This window comes from Capricornis sumatraensis, chromosome 8 (genome assembly GCF_032405125.1).
Source record: "Capricornis sumatraensis isolate serow.1 chromosome 8, serow.2, whole genome shotgun sequence".
Classification (NCBI taxonomy): domain Eukaryota; kingdom Metazoa; phylum Chordata; class Mammalia; order Artiodactyla; family Bovidae; genus Capricornis; species Capricornis sumatraensis.
The window spans coordinates 3,352,920-3,373,595 of record NC_091076.1 but is presented as its reverse complement, the minus strand read 5'-3'; the positions used below and the strand labels follow the sequence as shown (position 1 = coordinate 3,373,595).

Here is a 20,676-nt window from a genome sequence, read left to right as displayed (position 1 = left end):
CGGGCACTTCCCTTAGAACAGTGGCCTCTTTAAAACTTCAGAGAGCAAAGACCCCAGTGCTATGGCCTTAGACAGCAAAGATCCCAGTGGTAGGAGCCTTGGAGGGCAAAGACTGGGATGACAGCAGTTTGCCCTGGGCACTGGCATCTTCTGAAGGCAAACAACAGAATCAGCTGAACTCCTCTGTGCTCACTTTTATTTGCTACTAAAGGGATGTTTCTCAACCATCACTGAGAAGATGGCTGGAGGCTCAGACCTCAGCAAAGGCCAGGCAAGAGGACAGAGAGGCAGATCAAGATGGCCACCGCCTCCTCGCCTGCAGTGGCTCAGGAGCTGGCAGCCGAGGTGCTGGGGAGCTGGAGTGGGAAGCTAGCCAGGGGTCCCAGGGCCCTTCAAAACTAGCACAGCAAGAAGCTGCAGGGCTTCAGAACAGAAACACTCCATGTTCTGAGGGACCCAGGACAACCATGGGGCCCTGCTTGTCTTTAACATGAAATGGACACAATTTGACCATTAAAGTACTGATGTGATTCAAGGTTGAGAATTCACCAGTAGCCCTAGATTCCTGCTAACATCAGCTAGGATTTGCTCTTCAACTTACTGAATTAAATACCCATTTTAAATGACTTAAATAAGATACTGAGAATCTTGCGGGGTAGGGGAGTAGCAGAGTTCCTGGCCTGGCCACCCAGGCCACCAGCAGGACGTGTGACAGAGCCTCTCACGATGTCCTGGAAGGCAGGATAGAGAAATGTGAGCCACGTGGCATGGCTGACAAGGATGTTGGCACTGGGGAAATCACAAAGGGCTCTGGCCTCAGCCCTGGGATTTATCACCAGAGGGTAAAATGGGAATCAGGAGCAGAAATTCCAAGATTACCTAAAAGGCACGCTTGTGCCAAAACAGGATTGAGCAAGGCAGCGAGTGCCCGGGGAGCAGAAATTCAAGCCAAATCTGAAGGTATGCCTGCCAAGGATGTTTGGGGCTTGGGGTGGGGCGGGGCAGGTGCCTGTATTAAGCTGGCATCCCTTCCACGGGAGGCACCAGGAGGCTACAGCCAGTGCACTCCTGGCCGGAAGTGCCCAACTGTATGTGCTTGGCCCATGGTGGGTGTGCTCTGTAAGGGCTAGACGCTCGGAAGGACAGCGGTAACAACCACCTGTCATTGTCACAGCATTATTTTTTACGGAAGTACAGTCGATTTACAATGTTGTGTTAATCCCTGCTGCGCAGCAAAGTGGTCCAGTTATTTCGGTGGTGGTGTTTAGTCGCTAAGCCGTGCCCAACTCTTCTGTGACCCCATGGACTATAGCCACCATGCTCCCTGTCCAGGCAAGAATACTGCAGTGGGTTGCCGTTTTCTTCTCCGGGGGATCTTCCTGACCCAGGGATTGAACCGGAGTCTCCTGCATTGGCAGGTGGGTTCATTTCCCACGAGCCACCAGGGAAGCCCAGTTCAGTTATACATATTTACACATTCTTTTTTATATACTTTCCATGATGGCTTATCACAGCATATGAATATAGTTCCCTAACTATACAGTGCTGTGCTAAGTCACTTCAGTCGTCTCTCTTTGCGACCCCATGGACTGTAGCCCACCAGGATCCTCTGTCCATAGGATTCTCCAGGCAAGGAGACTGGAGTGGGTTGCCATGCCTTCCTCCAGGGGGTCTTTCCAACCCAGGGATCGAGCCCTCGTCTCTCACGTCTCCTGCACTGGCAGGCGGGTTTCTGCCACCGGCACCACTTGGGAAGCCCCGATGTACAGGAGGACCTTGCTATCTGCCCACCCTATATATAGCAGCTTGTGTCTGCTAACCCCAACCCCCACTTCATCCCGCTCCCCGCACCCCCACCGGCAGCCGCGTCTATTTTCTGTGTATGACATTATTACTGGTTCAGCCCATTGTCACTGGCTTCATCTCCTGAGTCAGGCATCATTAATGATGATGAAGGGCAAGGAGATGATCAGCAACCAACACTGACAGGATACTATGCCCAGCGCTGCTGGCCTTTCACGATCTCCCAGCCAACAAGACGAGCTAACGGCTGCCCGCCTGTTTAGAACTCAGGTGGGACATACAGTGGACCCCCGAGCACCGTGTGTTTGAACTGTGAGTCCACATGTACTCTTTTCAATGAATACACAGTCGGCCATGCCTGCAGGTTCCACACCGTGGATACAGAACCCTCAGATACAGAGGACTGCCATGGCATGGAGATTTTGCTGGAATCAACACCCCCCGCTCCCCGCAGACACACCCAGGGATGACTGGAGTTGGCTTCCGGTGACCGAGCTCACACAACCACCCATTTTGCTGACAGGGATGCCGAGACCCAGGGAACGCGAGCCGACTGCGGCCGGGCAGAACCACCCATCAGGAATCACCTGGACTTTATTTACTCTCCTCCCTGTAATACTTAATTTTCAAGCTGAGGAGACTGACTGATCATCACCAGGTTGTAACAACTGTTTACACCTCCAGCTGGGCTGAAAGTAACGATTTGGACAAACAGGCTCTAGGGTCTGCATGACATTCTCCAAGTCGGGGTTCTCAAGCAGCAGTCTGACAAACATTTCATAAGGTACTCAAACGGCCCCTAAGGAAAACACCAGGGCCTCCCTCAGCGTCCTCACTTCAACGCAAACTGAGATTATAATACAGTTCCAGGCCATCTTTAGTACAAGTATTTAATACCAGGAAAAGTAATTAGAAAACTCAAGCATCACTTTTCAAGGATGAAGGATATTGCTGCCTGCTTTAATTGCAAGGGAAAACCTATTTAGGGAAATGAACACAAAACCGAGATTGGCCACTTCAGGATGAAGACAACAATCACAAAAACCATGGGAGTCTCCAGTGCTGCGTGAGCTGGGGAGGGGTAGCCCCAGGAAAATAACTAATGCCCAGGAAAAGTGCAGCCCTGAAAGCAAACAGTCCCTCCTGGGGCAGGGAGGCTGAGACAGCGCTCATCTCCGTGAGACGGCTTCTTCTAAGGAACAATTTGCTGTTTATGAAATGAATCCCTGTCAACAAGTAATATTGTCATTCTAGAAAATCTGAGAAACAGAGCGAAGTCTGCCAAACAGAAAATAGCCACACACGATCCCATCACCTACGGGTTAACATTTTCTTTCCTTATTTTTTTCTATGGTTATTTTGGGGCGAGGTGGTACAATTCAGATGATGCTGTGCAGATAACTTCAATTCTTCCCTCTTCACCTAATGTAAGACAACTATTTCCTGTCGGTAGGAAGAACTTCTTGCAAGCGTAAGTTTTGATGCTTTCCTTCACACCCACAACAGATGCACGGTACCCCCTTAACCATTCCCCGTGACTGCCACCCCTTTCTCTTTGAGGCACTGTGATCTCACCCTGGTTTTCTCTTTTAAGATCATTCCCTTAGGATGGGTTCCTAGATGTAAAATTCCTGGTTCAGCTTTATTGTTCTTATAACACACGGTCACATTGATTTCTAAAAGGTTTATGGCAATTTATTCTTTCGTGTAGCAACCTAGACGTGCTGTTACCAGCGATGGGTATAGTAATAAAAAAAAAAAAAGCGTTTGCTAATTTGAAAGTAACACTGGCATCTCACCGTTTGTACCTGTTCTTACTCCATGCCTATGCGCACGTCCAGTGCGTCAAAGCGTCTCCCAGCATCTCTGAACAGTCGTGTTCTTGACTCACACAGCCTGGGTTGGAATTCCAGTTCACCTGCCGTGTGACCCTGGGCAAGTGACTGAACCTCCCTGAGCCCCAGTCTCACCTGTAATATGGAGATGACATGGATGTTATTTTGTGGGATTACTATGAAGGCTGGACGTGCAGGGAGATGCCTGGCAGACATACCTGTGATTATAAATAAGGATATGAGCCTGTTGTTGTATTTGCTGTAACACTGTTTGCTCTTTCGATGTTTACTGTTTAGCTGTATCATGAGTGAGTTTTGAGATTTAAGATATTTCAGTTTATACTAAAGTAAGGCAGGAAACAAAGCTCAGGCCTCCAAACGGGGAGGTCTGCGGAGGAGAGCCAGTCCTGGTCTTGAGACAACGAGATAAGTGCAGTGCCTGCTTCCAATTTTTGTTAGAATGCTAAATTAAAAGGTTCAAGTAGCCACCACGATGAGGCTAGACGGTCTTCATCTTGCCTGCCCACTGGAACCCCTGGCATCATCACTGAAGCACCCTAATAACACCGATGCTCCTGCCTCGTGATTCTGACCGTGTAGGTATGGGTTGAGCCCAGATTTCAGGGTCTCTGGGAGATCTGCAGGTGACCCTGGTGCCCAGCCGAGCTTCCCTGGGCAAGGCTGGGGGTTGCTCCAGTTTGTTGAGTCCCTGCAGGAATCCTAACGACATCCCCATCTCTGGTCTCTTGAATTACTCCACGCGAAACTGTCACCCGTGACATCTACGTCCTCCTGACAACTCCTCACAAGCGGCTCCTCCTGCCCCACCTTGTGGGCTTGAGGAGCCTTCACCCAGGTAATCTCAAAGGAACAGCAGACGGACTATGTTCAACACACTGCGCTTGAGGCGGACTCTGCCTCTGGACTCTCCAACTTCAACTCTCCGGCAAGCTCCGCCGGTATTTAATTGGGTTTCCTGTTTTAACCAAAAGAGACGTGGGCCTGAATCATTCCTGGCCGGATGGTGGCCCAACCTCACACTGGACCTGCAAGCAAGGAACCATGCCCTGACTCCGCCACCTGCTTCCCTCTCTGAGCTGTCACTGCCCCCGCCCACCCCGCGAGCATCGCCTCCCCCAGTTCCCAGAGGGACAGTCGGCTCCCACTCTGCCCACTCCCGCCACCCCTGAGGGCTCTCTGGGGAAGCTTCAGTGTCACCGGCCATCCAGGGGGCTCTGGCCCATCAAACCGATCTGAGAATGGTAAGCACACGTGGTCTGCGGAGCCACCTGTCTGAACGTCCCCATGCACGGGGCACCCACTCGCTGCCCTCCAGCCTGAGGGAACTTTCCACACGGCTCACACTAAGACCCATCCCCGGCTGGAAGACAGCCTTTTTCCAAGGACCTCCACTCAGAGTTTGGCTTGTCGGCGGGAGGGGAGGGGCGTGGTCATCAAAGAAACAGCACCAATAGCTAAAGACGGGCTCCTTCTTCCCAAAAGTCAGGGCAGGGAGGGAAAATTTACAGAGTGGGCACCCCAGAAACGCATGCATTAAGGAAACCTTTCTTGACAGGGGTCAATGCCCTGTGTGTGAGCATCCTGACAAAGTCCAAGAGGGGAAAATGACACTCGGGAGACGCTGAAGACTTTAGAGCGGGAGCATTCGCTTCAGAAGCTGCCCCTCGGTCCCAAGGTTCAAACTGCTGCATGGGTCTTTATAGAGAAAATAAATATCGGACAGGCTTTGCGCTCCTTTCCAACAGCAGAGAGAAAGGAAAGCTTGTGTGTGGGAGGAAGGGATGTGGACGGATGTGGCCAGTTCGCCCACACTTGCAACCTGAAGCCAGGACCCTGCACTTGACCAAGAGCCTAGAAACCCCAGCTTCCAGCATGGCTTCCATTCAAGCCAAAGAGCCATCAAGGCACGTGAGTCTGTCTAAAACAATCTCTCCAAGGCTGAGGCTTTTCACTGAAAATCACAGAAAAATTTTCTGTTGGAAAAAACATGCACCTCTGGGGCTATATGTGATTTTACTATTCCAGGGCTGCGATCGGGCAGCTAGGAAACCAACTCAATGGAGAGCCTCGGTCTTTCAAACCCAAGCACCTGAAGGAGAATCTGTGAGCCCCCATGAATGAAACCTTGGCATGAAACAGGAGGAGCCGGTTCCCAGCGCTGCCCCCCGGGTGCCCCTGCCCCGTGCCCTCTTTAGAGGAGCACCCCTGGGGCGCAGCCTGCTATGGCCTAGGGCTGTCTGGGGCCCATTCCTCCTTCAGGTCATAAGAAGACCAACAGAACCTTAAGGCAGCTCTGGGCCAGCCATGCCTGGAATCCTGGAATTCAGAGGTCACCCGGAATATGAAAGCTGTTCCAAAATGGCAAACATGTTTGCATATCAGAGGTTAAAAGCAATGTCAGAGGAGATGCTTTGAAAACAGAAGGGCACAAATTCTTCATGCTCCTGATTTCTACGGAGCCCTCCAGCCGACCCGGGCAGCCTGCCTTCTTCCCCGGCCCAGGCGAGCGCTGTGGACCCGTCTGCCAACCCAGCGTGGCTCTGCTGCCTGGGAGAGGGGTGGGCCCGGCACACGCTCCACAGCTGCCCCACGCCTCTTTACTGACTAGTTTATCAAGGAAACAATCCGACGAGCCTCACTACCAGGAATGCTCCTGCATCTGCAGCCCTCATTTATAATTTAAAACCAAGAATCAGCAACAGCTTTGCCACCCTACTGGATTCTCTGTCTCTCTCAGACACACTCACACACACAGACACACACAGACACACACACACACAGGAGAGGAACTTACATCACAACTGCACCCTACAGGAGATGATTCAGCCCAGTCTCTCTGCATTTTCATGAGGTTACAAATCGAGTTAACCCGTGAAATCACCACGGGCTCCAGTCTCCACCATGCTGGATATGCATTTCACAGTTTCAAAGAAATGAGAACCTGAAGAAGCACAAGTCTTCATCTGAGCCAGGCTCTGATTGGTCAGTAATCACTTAAATAGACTTTTTTTTTCCCCCCAGCACATAAAGGGACACCGACACATGATGCCTGGAAGAAGGTAAAGCACCTTCTCCATTTTACCTGGGTCTCTCTTCTAACAGCATCTCTCCTTCTGGATTTCCATCCTTAGAAACATCCTCCTTAGAAGCACCCAGGAGATCATGAACAGAATTGCAGCTCAGAAAGCACTCTTGGAAGCTGAGGCATATCAGAGACGAACGGCTTCCAGCGGCTGTCTCGCCATGGCCTGGATCTCCTCCTTTCCAGAATGAACAGGTATCTGGCCGGCCCCACAGCGGAGGCCCTGAGCACCACGCTGAGACCGCACACCCAGTCTTCCCGCCTGCGGTGCCTTTCCAGAGCAGACGAGACAGGGCTGAGGGTGAGCCCCGAGGAACGCTCTTCCCAGAAACGTGGACTCCCAGTGGGGGCCATCTAAACTTACCAAGCATCTTAGAACATTTTCAAGGCACAACGTATTCTTCTATTATTGATATTTCCAAAGAGTAACACGTTCCTTTGAAAGTAACACCTAAACCCGCAAAAGGCAGGGAGCTCAGGGGTGCCAGGAGGTTGGCACCTCGTGCACACCAACATGGCAACTCCAGGTAAGACTGAAGTAGCTGGGAACTCACGTCTAGTGGGAGTTTTTAAATGAAGAGAGTGCTCCCTCCATTCACCTATTAGCAAAAGCTGGTTTTCACAGCATCTAAATATACAAGCTTCCTTTTGGCACGATGAGCTCCAGCCACCCGACTTGCCCAGGCTCCTCAGTCCTTGAAGACCATCACCCATCTGACAGGCCAGTTACTTCGACTGGAAAATCAAGACTCTCAACCACCAACATTACAGACCTCACGGGAGCGAGACCCACGGCACCGTGCTTTCCACCTGCCCTGGGGGCACAAGTGTGGGCCATGGCTTCTCTTGGGTCTGTTCATACAGTCTCAGCTAAGCTACCCACAGATCGGCACAGGTCCCTGACATCAGGGCAACCAGCTTCCTCTTACTTCTACCTTCTACTTCAAGATCAACAGCCAAGCTGCAGACACTGCCAGCCTCCAAAGAGATAAAACCAAGGCCTCAAAGACAATCCCAACACGCTGTCTGCAGGAAATGGCATCCACCGTAGGTGGGAACAGCCGAGGAAGCCCCCATCCAAGGCAGCCTCCACACGTGCCCCCGGCCTGGACCACTGGCCACACCATCAAGATCACAGACCCAACCCCAAGAGAGCCGGCGCTCTCCCCAGGCAAAAGGAGACGAACACCAGTGTCCCTACCTCAATCAAGAAGTCCCCGGTCCTCAGTCCGGCTTGCCATGCCACCCCGCCCTCATCCACAGACTCCAGGTACTGCAGGGCCGGGAACGCCGGCGTGGGTGTGAATTCTTCGATGGGCGTATCCGCTGGGAAGACAAGGTGTACCTCGTTACAAGGCTGGGAGATGTTTGCAGGTTGGTAGCCCAGGCCTCCCACGGGACCCTGGGTGGAAGCAGGCCTCGTGTCTCCGTGGGAAGCGGGTGGCCCAGGCCAGCTCTCCCCTGGGAAGGGGCTGACACTCATGGTCATGGGCTGACACCAACTCAAGCAATGGACCCGACTGCTTCCTGGTGCCTCTCGGCCTCTGTGCTGAAGACACATGGGATACCGTGCTCCCCGGTCCAGGTCTATATGTACACGTCTGTCATTTTCTTTAAAAGCATCAGTGACTAAACATTTTCAGTTCTAAAAATGGAAAAGTTCCCCCATAACCACATGGAGCTACAGAAACACCACACTGAACCGCTTGCCAAATTTACATCCACGTAGACTCGCAACCAAGGGAATTCAACTTGGAGCGTGGACGGGACAGAACGCTGACCCAGTGGGTGGCTGCAGATTTGGAATCTGCTCATGAGCCCTCTCTGCCGGAAGCCCGGCTCCCTCTGGCCACTCTGCGGCCAGCGTCCGAGGGAGGGCTGGGTCCCCGCTGCTCAGCAGAGCCAGCATTGGCTTCCGGGGCAGGGGGGCCCAGAGCCTGGGAGCCAAACTCTGGGGCAAGAGGTGGACGCTCCTGGGTGGTCCCGAGGGGCTGGGGTGGGGGGCAGGGGGAGGGGAGACTCCACACAGCCACGGACACACCGGGGCAGAGGATCTCCCCCTCCCCGTGGACGGGCCGCTGCCTGGGCAGCCGGAGCCTGGAGCAGCTGGGGCTGGCTCCAGGGCAGGAGGCCTCCTCCCCGCAGCACAGTGCGGGACCCCCCCCCACCGCAGCCCCGAGGCTCCGAGATCAAACTTGTACATGGTTTCCCCACACACGCGGGGCACAGATGTCTCCTCTCACAGGGAGGCGATGCCATTTTGTTTCATTTTGGCAGGGGGGGCCCTCCAGAGTTCAGGGCTGCGGGGGGCCGCACTGCCGCGGACCAGGTTCCCGGAGCCCCCCACTGTGGACCACGTGACGCGTGTGCTGCTGGCTGGGCCACGGCGAGGGGACCATCTTGCCACATTCCCTTTGCAAAGTCACCTTAGAGGCGGGCACCCGGCCGCCTGCCGCACTCAGGGGCTGAAGCCCACTCCCAGAACGGGGCACTTTGGAAATCCCCGAAGGGAACTCGGGACTGGGTAATTCTGGGCGACTGAGACCAGGAGCTCTGAAGCCAGTCACAACCGGACTGAACCAAGCCACAAAATAGACGAAACCCATGAATTAAAGAAAAAAAAAGTGGGGGGAGGGAGAGAGAAAGAGGAAAGAGAGGGAGGAGAAGGAGCTTGTTCGGAGCAATACTGTGTACAGAAAATTGGAAATATTCCTAAAGGAAGCTCCGGTGTTTAAAAAGGCAGGATGTGGAAGAACATGGTTGTCTAGCAACCGAGTACCCCCAGGAAAAGGGCTTCTTTCTGAGCTGGGGAACGTTTTTCATACAGGCGTGTACACACACAGACACACACACGTGAAGGCACCCAGGCAGGGAGCCGCCGGCTCTTACCTTTCGCCCCTCGGAGCACGAATCCGAAGCCCTCATTGTCTTTCTTCTGCAGGACGACGGTCTTCTCCTCGATAACGCAGTCGCTGTAGAGAGAGTTCCGGGGACAGCGCCCATTATTGTAGCCCGTCAACATCACCGCGGCCGAGGCTCCGCCGGGGACGTTCATCATCGTAGCCAATTAATCACCCCAGCTCGCCCGACCCAGGCAGGCAGCGTGGAGACGGCGAGCCGGCGCAGGAGGAGCGGAGGCAGCTGGGGGCAGGCTAACGGGAGGGGCGGGCTCGGAGCGGGGGGCCGGGCGGAGCGGGCGCGAGCGGGAGGCAGGAGTCATGCACGGCGGCGGCGGCGGCGGCGCGGGCGGGCCCCGGGCGCCCCGGCACGGCGAGCGGCCCGCGGGCGCGGGGGGCGCGGCGCGCGCGGGGCCCGGCCGCACGCGGCGCCCTGGCCGGCGCGGGGCCCTCGGCCGGCGGAGACATGAGGCAGCGGTTTTCCTTTTTCTTTTCTTCCCGAAAGGCTTTTTTTTTTTGTACAGAAGCCGCCGATTCTCTGCGCTCCCTTGCAGCCGCGGCCGCCCCGGGAGGCGCGGCGACCCCTCCCTCCGGTCCGGGGGCGCGCTGGGCCCCGCTCGCTCTTGCGCGGAGCCCACAAGGCTGCTGGCGGCTCGGCGGCGTCACGCCGGCCGCGCAGAGGAACCGCAGGCCCGCGGAGGGGGCGGCCGGCGGGCGGGAGGGGGGGCTTCCAGCGGAAGGGGGCAGGTCACTCCAGCCCGGCCTCCTTGGGGCGGGGGGCGGTGGGGAGGAAGGGGCTGCGGGCGCCCCCTGCAGCCACACCAGCCGCCGGTTGGCACAGCTTTTTTCTTAAAGGAAAGAAACCCGAAAAGCTCCAACTTTGCTTCGGTCGCCAAAGCCTCCCACCATCCACAGGACGGGCGCGTCGCCAGTTGATTGCCGTCCCGCAGCACCCATCACCGGGAACAGGGGAACCCCGGGGAACCCCGCGGACCCCCCCCCCCCCTTCCGGGGCTGCCTCCCTCCAGGAGTCCCCGCTGCCCCGGAAGTAAGTCAGGGGGGAGGGGGAGGGACGCTGGGGTGGGGGTGGGGCAGAGAGGAGGCTTTCTCCAGGGTCCTTAGGGGCTGGCTGGTGGGAGGGCAGGGTGAGGGGGAAGGGCCCCGGCCCCGAGGGAGAGGCCCAGGATGCCGACTGGGATCGCTTGGACGGGGCTCCAGGTCCCGGGACTGAAGGTCAGCTCTGCCCAGCGCTGGGTCTGCCACCTGCAGGAAGGCCTCGGCCTCAGCTTTGCGGGAGCAGCCCGGGTGGGCAGTCAGGAGGAGGAAGGACAGGGCTGCTGGGACCCAGCGCTGGGCAGTAACGGAGAACATTGCCTTGCAGGGATGGAGGAGCCCGGGAGCTCCCTAGAGGTGGGGGGCTGCGGCCCGAGGACACACAGGTGTCCTGCCCCACTCCTGAGCCCTCAGCCCGCACATCGGAGGCCGCACAAAGGAACTCACGGGTGTGACCCTATCCTCCAGGAAGGGGCCAGCGCGGCAGACTGCACCATCCCGGATGGCTGCAGTCCAGGGTGGTCTAGGAACTTGGGAGGAGGGGCTGAGTCCCTGGGCACTGGCTCTGCCTCCCGCCGCGGGGTCAGCCTGGCGGGTCGGTGCAGGAACCCTAGGCCTGGGAGCTCAGCCCCTGCGGCTCGCCAGATGAGGGCTGAGCATGGCCAGGAGCCCAGGCCTGGGAGCCTGTGGGCAGGTCACGTGCTGGCCTGGCCTTAGTCGGAGACCTGGCTCTCTGAGCCTCAGGCCCCTACATCACAGCATGCTGAGAACAAGCCGCAGGCCTCCCGGGACTCCCATGAGGTCAGACTGGAGGATGCCCACAGCCTGCGGTGGGACCGAGAGCCCCAGGGAGCTATTGGGTTAACCGCCATCCACTTGGTGGGGAGCCAGCACCTGGGATCCGCAGGAGGGGGTGGGGCAGAGCTGGGCACCCGGTGCTCGAGGGAGCGGACCCCCCCAACTAGCCTCTCCACTTTCCATCCTGTGCCTTCCTCAACCAGAACACAGACGCAACTGTCTCCCGCCCACCCGTGAACGCCTCAAGCTGGAGGGCTCCTCAGGTACAAGCCCGCCACCCACTCGGGCCGCTTCCCCAGGCTGCTGCAGCCTTGCCTTCTGCCCCTGCTCATCCCCCTGCAGGAGCTCTTCGAAACCCTGCCACAACGATGCCCACTCTGAGGGGCCGGAGCCCTGCGGTTCCCTGGGGACCCATGTGGCCCCCGACACCCGTCTCTGCCTGGCTCCAAGGCAAACCTGTTCCACTTTCCATCATGAGGCCCTACCGTGGGCCAGCTCCTCTGCCCACCGCACAGACAGCACCCCCCGACAGCCTTTTAGCTGTCCCCCATGCTGGGGGAGCTTGTTGGGGACAGTGTGGCTGTCTGGATACGGCTGGCATCCTCCCCACTGGCCGCACAGGGCAGGGGCGTCGGGCGTGGTGGGTGGTGTCACACAGGGCCCAGCTTGGATCCTGGCTCTGCTCTGACCCCAGGGGCACTCCGACCTTTGGAACCTCAGGGTCCCGCTTGGCAAAGTGGGAATAATAGCAAGGCATGCCTTGTGGACTTCAGGAGGGGTTAGCAAAGACCCCACCTGAGCCCAGGTAGGCTGCCCCGACCTGTGTGTCTGTGTCATCCTGCTTGCTGAGGAAACACCAGACTCCTTCATCTCTGATATGAGGGACAGTCTGAACTTTTCTTTCCTGCATTAGTTCAGGAACTGAACAGTCCCTGGCTCCCTGCCCATCACGACCCATCTCAATTTCATTCACAGACAGACCTGGGTTTGAATCCTGACCCAGGCACTTACCAGCTTAGCTTATCAGACCTCACTTTTCCCATCTGCAGAGTGGGAGCACTCATACCTTCCTTGCAGGGACTCTGCGGAGCAGGTGAGGGCAGTGCCCCCCTACAACAGGGAGAAGTGCTCTCATCAGCATTGCCACGCGCGGCTCTCCCCAGGAGACTGTGACTGCGTCCTGGGGGTTATCCAGCATGGCGCCACGTGGAATGGAGCAAAATGGGCAAGGAACACAGCGTGGAGAACAGGGGTGGCCGCGTCAGGGGCTGAAGGGAGACCACAGGGTTTCGAGTGAAGAGGTCTCCGGGCCAGTCCGCGTTATCCACAGAGGGCAGGGCAGTCCAGCATTGTGAGTGCCTACTGTATGCAGCTCGCTAGGCCTAGGAAGTGGAAAGGCAGGCTCAGGCTGATGGAAACCCGCAATCTCGGTAGCAATCGGTGAAAAGCAATAGAAACTCCAACACAAGAGTCATTCCCTTGAAACAAGTGCGCATTCCGATTTTGTCTCAATGGCACAATCCCTGGGCACGGGCTCCAACTGGGAAATCCCACACCCCGGGCCTCAAGAAGGAGCCTTCCCCAAATGAGAGTCTCTTTCCTTCCAAATCCTCCTAACAAGGGGCCCCCGCACAGTCTGTACAAGGGGGTCCCCTCCAGCCTCGCCCAAGCCTCTGGTGGGGTCCTTCTCACCTGCGAAGCTGTCACCTGTGGGCTCCTCAGGGGCAAACATCATGCCCATTCTCTCTGAATCTCCCTACAGGGCACAACATCTACTCTTGGTGAGATTCTGTGTGATGAAGAAAATCCGTACTCCAGCTGTGCTCTCTTCAAACGTGTTTCCTGAACAGGGCAGGAGAGCACTTTAACGTACCCCAAACGGACCCTCTTTTGGAAGCTTCTTGACAGTGGGAGCCACGGAAGGCAAAGGTGGTGGGCATTCAGCCCGCCAAGCACAGCTGTGCAGGTTGTGCACAGAACAAGTACAGAGGCTACCATCCGATCACGGCCGTCATAGAACCATCTGTTTATGGTGGTGATTTCGGCTCTCAGCTGAAAGTAAAGGCCTTGACAAAGGGGCAGGCACCCTTTTCAAGTTCATGCAAAGAGGGAGTAGAGGCCGTAGATGCACAGAATGTGCGCAGTGTCCTTAGGCGCATGTCTGCCCTGGGGGCTGGGCTGCCGTGGAGGCAGGAGGCAGCCTCATAGGACCACATCAGCACCGGGAGACACGACCCTGTGCTGTAATCTCCTGGGAGCCACATGGTAGCGGCTGTGCCAGCTTTTCATGTTTCCACCCCCGACAGTCCTGCACGTGGCAGCAGAGAGTGCTGAACACACCTGGAGTGAGGCGGGAGTACGGTCAGCCACACAGAGGGCCTCAGGGTCCCCACCCCACCAGCAGGCCTGAAGACTCCCCTGGCATCTGCCTTGCAAGACTGCAGGTGGCCGGGCCTCAAGTGGCCTTAACTGTGGCCCCACAAAGGGAAGGCTGTGCTTCGCTTGGGTCCAGATGGTGGAGATGCCAGCGATGACAGCTGGCATTTAGGATTTGTCAGTCACTGAACAAGCTCCCTTGGCAGTGGTGTCTGGTCCTGGAGGAGGTGTAAACCTGAAGCCACAGGAAGCCAGGCCCCGGCGGCCGAGATGTGTGAGCAGGTCGGCCCTGGGGTGGCTCTGTCTGCCCTGCCCCACGTGGGAGGGCTCGTTGTGGGCATTTGAATTTTGAACACAAGGACGGCTGGGATAGACCAGATGGCCTCACCTGGACAAATCAAACAGCTCCGTTTCTTCCCTGCTCTACTGGGATTAGGTTTTGGGCTTGAATTAAAGTTCAGAAACAATTGTGGCCAAGGGTAAGCTACCATGTTAATTCATTAATCCATGCAGTCATTTTTATGGTGGTTCAGATGGTAAAGAATCTACCTGCAACGCAGGAGACCCAGGTTTGATCCCTGGGTCAAGAAGATCCCCTGGAGAAGGGAATCGCAACCCACTCTAATGTTCTTGCTTGGAGAATTTCACAGACAGAAGAACGTGGTGGGCTACAGTCCACGGGGTCACAGAGAGTCAGACACGATTGAGTGACTGACACCTTCATTCCTTACTGAATACCTACTAAGGGTCAGCCAACAGACTGGTTATTTGGCATTTTTTGGAGGGAACAAGCCAGACCTAGTCTAACATTTGTAGACATGTCAAGGAAGGGTAGGGTTGGTTGAATGGTAGACCCCCAAATCAAGTTGAAGTCCAGCTCCCTCATCTGTAAATGTGACTTCATTTGGGAATGAGGTCTTTACAGATGTAATAAGTTAAGGATGTCAAGATGAGATCATTTAGTGAGGGCCCTAAATCCAACGACTGTTCCTTAGAAGAGAAAAGAGAGAGATGGGAGATAAGCTCAGGGGAGAAAAGGCCGTGTGAAGACAGGCAGAGGCGGAGGACGCAGCCACAAGCCAAGAAGCACCAAGACTGCTGGCAAACACCAGAAGCTGGAAGAGAGGAGGACAGGGCCTCCCCGGAGCCTGACACCTTGATCTTGGACTTCCCGCCCCAGAACTGGGAGAGAGTACATTTCTGCTGTTTGGAGCTGCTCAGTCTGTGGTCATTTTACAGCAGCATCAGGAAACTCACACACAGAGAAAGTGGGAAGTCACATATGAGTCTAACTGTGACACAAATGTGCAGGATACGGTGCTATGTGAACCCGAACAGGGCAAGAGGACTTCCTGTAGGAGGAAGACCAACGCGTGAATAGGAGTGAGTGCGCTGGAGGCTGGAAGGAGACAGAGAAAGAGGAGCACATTCCAGGCAGAGAGAGAACCTCAGAGACAAAGGTCCTGAGGCCCACCTGCAAGGCAGAAGGGGCCGATCACACCGGGCCGTGGCTGAGGGTTGGACAGAGTCCAGGGGTGGCCTGAGGCTGCGATTCAGCTTCAGGCAGAACCAGAAAAGCGCCTGCTTCCCCCCGTATGACCTAGGGCCAAAATGATAGCAAGCAGCTGATCCACTACTTCCAAGCTAGCCTTTTCCCAGCCAGGCCTAGAATCCCGCTAGGATAATGCAAGCTCGGCTTAAACGTGTCCCACAGCCGTGCTTCCTGCTCAGCGCGTCACACACAGAGGTCCGCTGTAGTTGGCGTCACAGCTCTCCCCAGGCACCAGCAGGAGAAGCTACAGGGTGTGGAGATGGCCCGAGCCCTGTGGCCGACGAGGACACTGGACAGGCACATGCCCTGGATGCGGGGGCCTCAGTGAGAAGCGCTGACCCCCTTCAGCTTTGCAGGCAGAAGGGTGGTTTCGGCCACTGGGCCCTACAGCCCAGTCCCCAGCAGCCTCCAAGCTCTGAGGACCCCACAAACATGTCTGCAAGCTGGAAAGGAAAACCCACTTACCCCCAAATCCAAACAGCAAACAGCAAGGAAATGAGTCTGTGTTTAATGAAGTGTCTCTGAAATCGAACATGAGGTCAACTTCATTACGCGCTAAGTTTCGTATCCGTCACACATCCTCGCAAGTGAAAACAACCTGCGGGACGGATTTTCTCACTGGGAGAGACTTCTCGGAGAGGTGGCTCAAGGCGACGAAACCCCAGAAGCCACTGGGGGGTCTTCCTGCAATGACTGACTCACAGGAAGATGGGTCCAAAGGCAGAACTGCCAAGATCATTTCAGCATTCGTGTGTGTGTGCTAAGAAGGTACGCTGAAGGTGGGCTGTGAGTGTGATGAACACGGCTGATTGGATCTTGGCTGGGGCAGTGGAATGCAGGGCGCAGGGCCCCAGCGGGTGGGTGGGGTGGTCTTTTGGAAGTGGCGGAGGCTGTGGGGGCAGCCATGCCTGGGAAGAGCCTGGGAGAGTGATGGAATGTGTATCATCTCCGAAAGCTCCTTCCTGGAGCAGCTGTCGGGGGGCGGGCTCCCCTCCACGGCAGGGAAGCCGAGCCCGAGAGAAGCTCTGTCTACATCATTCCCCGTGGAAATGCATTCCGGTGACAGAGCCTGATGGAGCTGGGAACTGGGACACCGTTAGAAAGAGGGGCCTCTGGGGACTGAATGGCAGTGGCTGTCCTAGAAATTTCTGGGCTCTGCCAATCAGGGAAGATGAGGCTAAACAGCCTGTCAGCTCTTCTGAGGGGGATGCCTGGGACCTCAACAGGTGGCCCAGCTGGGCAGAGATGCCAGGCGTGGGCGAGCGGCCTGGCTCCCTGGAGGTGGGGTGACCCAGAGGGACGGCTCCATGGGCAGGCGGGGCCACGTCCTAGTCCTTGGGAAGGGTGAGTGGGCCGTGAGTGGGTGGGAAGGGTCCCTCAGTCACCTGCCACTCACCTCCAAAGGGGCACCTCTCAGCTTGCGGCCACACACGCCACTCTCCCTGAATCCTGCTTCCTGCATCCCAGTTGGAGGGTGCTTGGTGCCCCCGCCTCCCTGACTCGTGTGAGCAGGAAGAGGCCCTAATTCCCAGGGGACAGGAAGGAAGCCCAGGCCACCTGGGTGCACGGCTCCTCTGTGATGACGAAGGTGGCCAGTTCACTCGCAGTGACATGGCTCCCGGCTCTTGGGAGCCCTGTCCACAGAGTGGCATCATCTCAGCCTCACGGGTGTGGATGACGGGCCGTCCCCGCGGAACTCACAGCCCCGATCTGCAGAGATGTGCTCTTACGGGAGCCGTTTCTCAGACAGGTGATTCAGAACACTGAATCAGAACCATCCCTGCCCGAGAAGATCGCGGCATCACCCTGCTCATCGCTAACATGATAAACAGCGACAAGTTTTTCCTAATAGAAGCAATAATGTGCAAAGAACTTGATTCAAATTAAATTGTCTCGTTATTTTGTGATAAATCACCACAAAGCATCTCCCAAGCACAACTCGGCTATGTTACCTGCCAAGTGGCTGGTGGAGGAGACAGGGACGGCGGAAACGACGGGAGGTGATCACCGCTCCCAGGAGAGGGATAGAAATGCGATCGAAACGGGAAAACAGCTGCACAGGAACCTGAAAGGCCTGGGGAGGGGGTTCTGACTTCACCAAACCAGCTCTGTAACCTTGGATGTCAACTGCAGCCTTGAAACATCACAGAGGGGTAAGAAGCGGGGTAAATACAAAAAGAAACTAGGAGTTTGGGATTAACAGATACACACCAGTATATATAAAACAGGCAAGGAAGACCTACTGTACCGCACAGGAAGTGTATCTGATATCTTGTAATAATCTGTAAAGCAAAAGAGTCTGGAAAAGTGTGTGTGTGTCTGTATGTATTTCACGAATTCACCTTGCTATACACCTGAAGCTAACACAGCACTCTAAATCAACTATAATAATAATAATAAAAAGCACACAGCGCAGAGTGTGACATTCAAGAGAGGGTGGCAGACTTGATCAGCTGGTGAGAAGCTACCTGAGGCGTTCACTCTGAAAACGTTCACTGTAAACTGAAATATTTTTACCCGCTCCCTACATAAAAGAATCTGCCAGCGACATCAGCAGGTAGGAGAATCTGCCGGTGACGTCAGCAGAGTGCCCCCAGGCTTCCTTCCTTATAAAGGTACCGGCAGACCTCAGAGGTACTGGGGGCTCCGTTCCAGATCGCGGAAATAAAGTGAATGTGGAAATGGAGGCACACTAGCGCTTGGTTTCCCGGTGCCTCTAAAAGTGATGGTTAGACGACACTGCAGTCCACGAAGTGTGTGAAAGCATTATGCCTAAAAAGCAATGCACAGACCTTAATTAAAAATGCTTCAGGACCTCCCTGGTGGCTCAGTGGTTGAGAATACCCCTGCAGGAGACAGGGGTTCTCTCTCCCTGGCCCGGGAAGATCCCACCTGCTGCGGAGCAAGTAAGCCCGTGCGTCACAGCTACTGAGCCTGCGCTCTAGAGCCCAGGAGTTGCACCTGCTGAAGCTCCAAAGCTCCAGAGCCTGTGCTCCCTACCAGGAGAAGCCGCCACAAGGAGGGAAGCCGGCGCACCGCACCTAGAGAGCAGCTCCCACTCGCCACAGCGAGAGAAAAGCCCCGCAGCCGCGAAGACCCGGCACAGCCAAACAAATAAATAAGGAATACAAACAACTTCGTCGCTAAAGCACGCTGACCATCATCTGAGCCAGGAGAGCTGCAGTCTTTCTGCAACAGTGACACGGAGATCCCTGAAGCCGGGTCACTGCAGCAACTGTGATCGCCATGAAAAAGTTACAGTAACGGAGATCCCTGAAGCCGGACCACTGCAGCAACTGTGATCACCACAAAAAAGTGACAGTAACAGAGATCCCTGAAGCCGGGTCACTGTAGCAACTGTGATCACCATGAAAAAGTTTCAGATGTTGAAGAATCGACGCGGAGACAGACAGAAAGACAGAAGTGTTCGTCGCTCAGTTGTGTCCAACTCTTTGCGACCCCATGGACCATAGTCCACTCCGGGCTCCTGTGTCCATGGGATTTTCCAGGCAAAAACACTGGAGTGGGATGCCACCTCCTTTTCTAGGGGAGCTTCCCGACCCAGGAATTGAACCCGTGTCTCCTGCATCTCCCGCATTGGCAGGCGGGTTCTTTACCACCAGCGCCACCTGGGAAGACCCACCGTGGAGACAAGAAGTGAGCGAATGCTTGCTGTTGGAAAAATGGCACCAACAGACTCGCTGGACACAGAGTGACCGCAAACCTTCAAGCTGTCAAACACACGATAAAGCAAGGGGCCACAAAGCGAGGCGAGCCTGCACAGCCGCCACGGGGCTTCACTCAGAGCAGGACACGCCAGCGAGTCAGGAGTCCAGGAGGAAGGGGGCCCCCGGGAGGGACGCCCAGGCACCTCCCTGTGCTCTCGGAGTGGCGGGGGCCCCCAGGGCTCTGCCTGTGTAGATGCTGCGTGCTGTCCCACGAGCAGTGGCTGAGGGTGTGTCACCAGAAGAGAGGGGAGCTCAGCCCTGCAGGATGGGCACTCCAGAACCCAGGGAAAAGATGCTCCGGGTGCCAGGACCAGAGGAAAAGGGCCTGGGTGCCCGTGCAGGTGGGAGGCAGCACACCCAGCTGCCAACCCTGACCTGAGGAGTCTTCCTGAAGCCCCTGTTCCCTCCCAATCCATCAGCAAATGCCATCAGCAAGGACACGGACACTGTCGGCATTCACACACCTGTCCTGACCTCCCCAAATCCCGAGGCCCCAGCATCTTTCACCCGAGGACCACAGAAGCTTGCCGTCAAGTCTCCTCTGAATGCATTCTTTATTATAAAAACTTTAAATCAGGTCATAGCTTCCTCCCTTAAAATACTCCCACAGCTTCGATCAGAATTGGGTAAAAAAACCCCGTTTCCCACCGTGTCTAAGACCCTTCGTGATCTGAACCCCGGGGCTCCTCCTCATTCTCCCTGCTCCGGCCTCACTGGGATCTACTCTCCCAGGAGTGAGTGAGTGCCCTCAGGCTAGAGCCTGGTCCTCCCGCCTCATTTTCTAGCCCACTTTCTAGTCCTGGCTACGGCAAAGGCTGGTAATAGGGTCTTGGACAGGACGCTCACCCACTCTGGGCTTGGGTTTTCCCATCTGCCAAAGGGAAGATTAGACCATGCCAGCAGCCATGTAAACGATGCTCACTGACGCAGTGAATGAAACCCAGCCCGGGACTCTTGCGTCCGGCCTGTGATGCCAACGGGGTGACCCATGTCCTGGGCTACCTGGGGACTGAGGGGTTTCCTCAGACATGGGGTCTCTCTGTTTTAAGACCAGGCTGGTCCCAGGCAAATCAGGAAGAGATGGCTAGCCCCCATTCAGCCATCTGCAGGGGGAGCGTGGCACCCCTGGCCCTGTTTAAGCCGCTCCCCCAGGCTGCTGCTCCCTGAGACCCTCAGCACGCTCCAGGCAGGTGGGATCATTATGCGAGTCCATGAACTGGTGGGGGAAAGGTTTGCTCAGGGCTGCAGAGCTGGCCAACCCGTCAACCTTGGCCTTTGACCCTGAACTGAATGTTCTTCAAAAAAAAAAAAAAAAAAAAGCAAAAACCAAAGGCCTGAAGAAACCAGGGGAACAGCTCGAGCGCCTGGCATTTCTCTGGGAGTGCAGAAAGGGGCCGCCGTGACTCCTCTTCCTCTGGTGATCCCAATGACAGGCCAGGCGCCCATCTGTCGGCCTCGAGTTTGCCCCCAAAGAGCATGCTGAGTGGGCCGAGGGACAGACGCTGAGCCTGGTTGGCAAGGCCGGCCCCCG

General features: G+C 56.0%; 1 protein-coding gene across 2 annotated transcripts in view; it reads right to left on the bottom strand.

Moving 5' to 3' along the window:
• SHANK2 (SH3 and multiple ankyrin repeat domains 2) overlaps positions 1 to 20,676 on the bottom strand; it is a 466,522-nt gene that overhangs the window by 149,055 nt on the left and 296,791 nt on the right. For both annotated transcript variants that reach the window (XM_068976951.1, XM_068976952.1), the window contains 2 exons: positions 9,631 to 9,713; positions 7,943 to 8,067 (listed from right to left, as the gene is read on the bottom strand). In XM_068976951.1, the coding sequence (XP_068833052.1) occupies positions 7,943 to 8,067; positions 9,631 to 9,713 (208 nt within the window). The remainder of the gene's footprint in view (positions 1 to 7,942; positions 8,068 to 9,630; positions 9,714 to 20,676) is intronic.